Source organism: Arachis stenosperma, chromosome 8 (genome assembly GCF_014773155.1).
Source record: "Arachis stenosperma cultivar V10309 chromosome 8, arast.V10309.gnm1.PFL2, whole genome shotgun sequence".
NCBI lineage: Eukaryota > Viridiplantae > Streptophyta > Magnoliopsida > Fabales > Fabaceae > Arachis > Arachis stenosperma.
Genome location: NC_080384.1, coordinates 19,606,218 through 19,612,217, shown reverse-complemented (window position 1 = coordinate 19,612,217; position 6,000 = coordinate 19,606,218). Strand labels below are relative to the sequence as shown.

General features: G+C 44.7%; 1 protein-coding gene across 1 annotated transcript; it reads left to right on the top strand.

Moving 5' to 3' along the window:
- The first annotated feature begins 3,577 nt into the window (after window positions 1-3,577).
- LOC130945531 (uncharacterized) lies at window positions 3,578-5,618 on the top strand. Its single transcript, XM_057874237.1, has 2 exons — window positions 3,578-3,658; window positions 4,869-5,618. Exons 1-2 carry the CDS (start codon window positions 3,578-3,580, stop codon window positions 5,616-5,618), a joined length of 831 nt encoding a protein of 276 aa, XP_057730220.1.
- Window positions 5,619-6,000: the final 382 nt, after the last annotated feature.

The window sequence follows — 6,000 nt, the reverse complement described above, 5'->3', positions numbered from 1 at the left end:
GTGACTTCGACGACATGACAACCCCCCAGGTGCAAAGGAACCATCCAGGCACTCCTCCAACACCCCGGCGTCAAACAGATTGCATCAATGTCCCCAGGAGTGCCGCTGCAGCTGAGGTGGAGCAGACATTTCGTTCCGAGTAGACATTTCGTTCCGAGGTGGAGAAGAGGCATGAGGAACTGCTCCGTGAGGCGGGTGTTGACCGGATGCAATCGGGCGACAACGATGCCGGGGCTAGTCTTCTAGGTGAGCAGAGCCCATGACACCGCTCGTCATACCATTTCAGTCCTCGCCTGGATGCTCCAACTTATCTAGTATGTTGTTTCGTTGCTTCTGTTCTACTCTGTTGCCATGCGCGCAAGCGCGTTAATGGTATCAGATTACAGCTAGGAATTGGGGCAGAAAATCCGTCAACGACCTCCTGTGTTTCATCGTTTAGTTGTGGGTGTTGTTATGTTATTTTCTGGCAGACGATTGGGATGTTTTCCCTTTTATTTTTCTTTCAAGCACCTCCCCATTGAATGTCAACGTTTTTATTCCCGTTGCTTTAAATAATTACAAAAATTACGGATGAAAACTTACAATTCTGACCATCAGCCATGCGATGGCCCTCGATTTTCTATTCGTCCCCTATTCAAATTCGACGATTAGTTTCATGTTTTGTCCAACACGTTAGATATCATTAGTTAGTACAGCGACTTATTCCGTACATAACCGACCGAATGGGGTCAAATTTAATGTTTATAGTATGCAAGATATCAATTACGTTTCGCATAAGTTAAAGTCTACATCTCAACAAAGGTTTATGCTAATTGTAGCCAATCGAGATAACCCTTGATGCATTTATCCCGGTTAGATGCCGAAACGTCTCCCACACGCATCAGTTGATCACAGGCTCATCGTTATAAATCCATTGTAACTCGTCAGTTACCCTTATCGCGATACTTGCCACACGCCCACACGCTTGCCCTAGCGTAAACACCCCTCCAGGAGACCAAAACTCACGCCGACTGAACTGACAATGTCCGAAGACTCGGTCACCGAACCGACCAACCAGAGGCGCCAGGATGGCCTAGCAGACCTGCCGGTAGCGGCCCTGATTGACATCATCCGTCCGGAGGGACATTGTGCAGACTGTGATCTGGTTGAGGAGGTAGTGGCAAGGCAGGAAGACGATCTAAAGGCCAAAATCCAGGAGTACCTTGAATGGATGAGCACCGCCAGGACTGCGCATTTGACGGCTGACATGAAGCTGAGGGCGACGGAGTTGGAGCTGGCAGAAGTAGCGAGAGAAATTCGGGGGAAGCACATGTTGCTTACCCTAGTAAGGGAGAAGAAAGACGCCACGACTTGGCGAATGGAAGCCAAGACAGCTGAGCTGACAGCGGAGATCAACAACCTCCATCAGGAGGAAAATAATCAGCTCGCCAAGTGGCAGGAGGTGCTAGTCAGGGTTGCAACTTTGGAGGAGAAGCTTACGAACCTTACCGAAAGGCGTGGTGATGACAATGAGCAGGCGGCTAATGGCGACGCCAACCGCGACTAGTCGAGCCATTAAGAGAACCGAGGGTAAGCGTGATGACATCTGTCCATGTCTTAGCTTGTTAACATATTTTCCGTTATTTTTCGCTGGTCGACGGCCACTATACGGCCACGCTGTTTGCCTTCTATGTTGGTAACAGGAATGTTGCACTTTTGTTATTCTGCTAGGACTTCTAATAGTACCCCTTCCTTTAATCAAATCATGGACTATGCCATTATATTTGACTACACACGTGAATAATTAACTATAACTATATTATTATGGGATGGGTATTTGAATAAATTAGATATATATAAAATATAAAAGGAAAATATTCAACTCCCACCGTTGGTCGAAAAACTTTCCGTTTCACAATGCCATGTCATCTTCCCAAGTCCCAACGGGCGTTGATGGGACTAGAGAGAAAGAAAGAGGTTTATTCAACTGGGCTTGTATAGGGACGTACTCGAGGTCGAGCACGCAGCATCGATAAGGTGAGGTAACCAGCGTCCCATCACCTCTCGAGCTGCCCTTCAATTCTACATAGGGGACCTCACACAGCCACACCGGGAACCCAAGGCCTGGTAATTATTATCTGCTCCTGAGTGATACCACAGGGTGGACGCGTGTCCTTCGCCTAATTTGTCCAACAACTTTATTTTCCAAGGCGAAGATTCAGAGAATTTAAATCTGGGCTAGTATGTGTAAATAGGTGAATCATTCTCCCTTTGAAAATTTAGATTCAACAATTAAATGATTATTAAAAGTAGCTTGTAGATAAATACGTCGATGCTCCAAGTTGTAATTCCAAGCGTATTCTATTTGATGAAATGATATGGTAAAATGTAAGATAATGATGAGAGAATGCAAGTTTTTTTTATAACTGATCTACAAGTCTTGAAAGGCACACTGGAAAATTACAATTTTATTTTTAAACGCTGTAACAGACATGAATATTATAACTTTTCATAAGTCAAGAAAGAAGAAACTTTATTTTTGAAGCATCTCAAAGTGACCCGTAATCCAACAAACATAGACAAAATTAAATTTTCAATTGACATAATAATGCCCCGAGTTTTATCGGTAAACATAAAAGCAATGAGGAAGCGTGACATAGCAGTAAATGCGTACCCTGGCCCAGAAGAGCTATTAGGCAAAATCATCTTTCTCTGCTCTGTTACTGAAGTGAGACAATGTCACGTTTTAATGGACAGAAGCAGCTGATGACTACATTGGAAATCAAAATTTAGAGAGTTAGTATATTTGAAAAGACATCACATTCCCTACAAGGGTAAACACGAAAACCTACCTGCGCGGCTTCTACAACACGCAAAAGGCTCCACTTCTGACTTCGTTTCATGATAGCATCAAGTTTGCTGCAGGGATCAAGCTCGCTAGCTCACCCCCTCCACACTCCTGATTCCTCGAGCAGAAAATACCCTCCCCGTGGAGTATCCCCGAGTAGCCAACAGAGGAGATCGTAATGAGACCCGAGGGTGAATGCTATGTCGTGTTCAGGGGGCGCGTACCCGGAATATACGCAACATGGGAGGCAGCGTCGGCTCAGGTGGACGGCTTTTCCCGGAACCTGCACCTTCGCTACCGGAGCTTCAAAGAGGCTGTCACCGCCTGGAACGACTACTTCCAGATACATGAAACCCCTTCTCTGGCGCGGCGAACGGAAATGGCACTTTTGGCGGAGTTTACCCGAAAAGGCGGCGATAGTGGGAGCGATGGCACGGTGACACGGCAGACTCCGGAGGGATCAGGTACAGCCCCATTGTAGGGACCATTCTAATTTGTTGTTTAATATCCCAGAATATAGCGTGGTAATGTTTGTTCTATTAAATGTTCTTGTTCACCTTGTTGTGACCGTTGCAACGGGCCCGTTGATACGGCGCCTACATGATGTGGTCGAGTCCTTGGAAAATCGTGTCATTGAACTAGAAAGGGATAGGAATGAGCGCTTGGATCAGACGGCAGAACTGCTCCGTCAGCTGGCCGACGTTTTATCGCATGGAAAAACTGCAAATCAATTCTCCCATTGATGATGCCATGCCGTCCCAGCGTTGTGAGGGACGTGCCGATGAAGATCACCATGGAAACGGCACCTGTTTGCCGGTCATGAATGTGATGGTGACTTGAGTGTTGTTTTGAATGTACGTTGTAATTTGACTCGTTAAGTTGTACTGTTAAAACTGGTTATATATTGCTTAAAAGAAAAACTGGTGTTATTCGGGGAAAATCGGATAGGCAACGAAAGCCCACATTTGTAGAAGCGAAAAAAATGAGGATGGAATTAGTGGGGGCTCGTTCCCTGGCGTCGCTGGGGGGGTTTTGTTTTTTGCCGTATATAGGCAATGTGCAGGCGCTTGCGTGGATCATGTTATGTGTGGTATGTTTGCCAGACGCGCTGTGGTGGGCTATGCGATATGCGTTCGATTAATAAAAACTCCTTTAAAATGCAATAAATAAATTCTGACCACTATAATTAATTATATTAAATAATTATATTTTCATCTTATAAATGTTTTGTCTTGATTATATTGGTAAAAATTAAATTGTAATTAATTTATCAATAATTATAATAATTAAATGTATTAAATAATAACGTGTGTTTAATGAGCAATTTATATTAATTATTTATGTCATACTTACCGTTGAATATTATTTATATTATTGTTCGTAATTTATCTATACGCTTAGTCGCATTTGCTAGATTGTAGCATTGAGGGGCGCGACTGTGCATCATGATGGGCCTGAGTGTCTAACCCCCTTGCTCCGCCCATGGCCACAGGGAGCCGTCACTCACGTCACGTCAACGAACAATTAAGTAACATCATTTTTCAACTTTATACCAGTTCCAAGTAAACTACCCCGATTGCATTGTGAAGAGAAGAGTCCAGCAACAATGACCACCGATAGTTTTTTGTTTATTTCTTTTTATCTTTTAACATGGCGTTGGGCCAAACATCCGGCCCTGGTCGAAACAACAGCGACAATTTGCCCCGCAGCCCAACCCAGTCCCCTCACCGACCCAGATGAGATGGAACCATACAGTGCGACAAGCCCACAACAAATGTTAATGGTTTGAAGTAAACACAGAAGTAAACACAAACCCAAATGGGCCCAATTAATATGGTTATTTATCTCCGAAGTCCCATAAATGTATTTTTTTATTTTTTATTATTAAAAAAAATTAACGAAAATGGAATCCGATAAGGATAAGATGCGACGGTTTAGGCCGAGGGAACTAGATTCGAACGAGCGCAGTTAAACCATAAATACGCGTGCAACCGTATTTTCCACACTACTGGATAACACTGTCATAAACATACACTGCCAGGCCCCTCGTCCCGACGAAAAGGTTTCAATGGAGCGGTTGTCTGCTGCGATTGAACTACCCCGTGACGTTTGGTTGGCCATAGCCATTAAAGTCGCTGTAAACTCCATTGAGGACCTGTGCATGTTCCGTATGACGTGTTGCGCTGCGCGCGATGCTGGCGAAGAGGATGCTGTGCTCAGGATGGTTTCGATACCACCCCAGCATGACATGAAGTGGTGGTGGACACGCGACCCCACATCGAAAAGATTTTTCGAGAGGTGTTTTGAGGCTGGTCACCCGGAGCTGCTGTTTCGGGAGGCGCTGCGGGAGCTCTACATTCAGCGTAACGACACCATCGGATGGGAAATGCTGCAGAATACGACAAGCAATGGATTGGACACTGCCAAGTACGCACTTCCAATGGAGTTGCTAATCCGAAGGGACGACGACGACGACAAAAAGAATGGCTTGGAACTATTTCGCGCCCTGGAGGCTGATGATTTACTCCCCGTGTGTTACTCGAGTTGCTTTGCAATTCTCACAATTGCTTGGCCGGAGGAAGTCCAAATGCCAAAAAAGGGAGATGATCATATGGTGTGCGACTCGGCAAGATGCTTGACCCAAGGCCACATGGGTCTTCTGTATGACTACTGCCGAAAGGCTGCAGCGCGGGGCTCCATCCACGTTGTCGGGGGCGCGAACCATATTCCGTGTATCCGCTGTCGCGCCGACTACGAGGTGGAACGATACTTAGATATACACAAGTTTTAAGGTTGTCAGGCATATGTGACCATGGAAGACAACATCGTTGCGACTGTGGAGGCCAGGAAGGGGGTGGGGGAGGTTGTGATTATCGCGCTGATGTTCGTGATCGTTATGTACTTCTATTGGGACTTTTTTCTTATAAAAGTTGCCGGTTGAAACCCCCCATTTTTTTTGGGTGACACTATCATATAAAAAATAATTAACTCGACACATGACATATTATTTGTTTGGATGTTGAAAAGAAAATAGAAGGAAAGAAAATAAGAGGAAAGAAAATGAAAAAAAGTTGAGTTATTTGTGTGTTGTTTGGACGAATAGAAAATAGATGGAAAGAAAATAGAGAGAAAATTTTCTTCTGTTTGGATGGAAAGAAAAGTGAGAAGAAAGA

Coding starts and splice junctions, on each gene's coding strand:
- LOC130945531 (XM_057874237.1), top strand. CDS start 3,578: ATGCCGTCCCAGCGTTGTGAGGGACGTGCCGATGAAGATCACCATGGA. Junction 3,659..4,868: donor TGCCGGTCATGAATGTGATG/GTGACTTGAGTG, acceptor ATACACTGCCAG/GCCCCTCGTCCCGACGAAAA.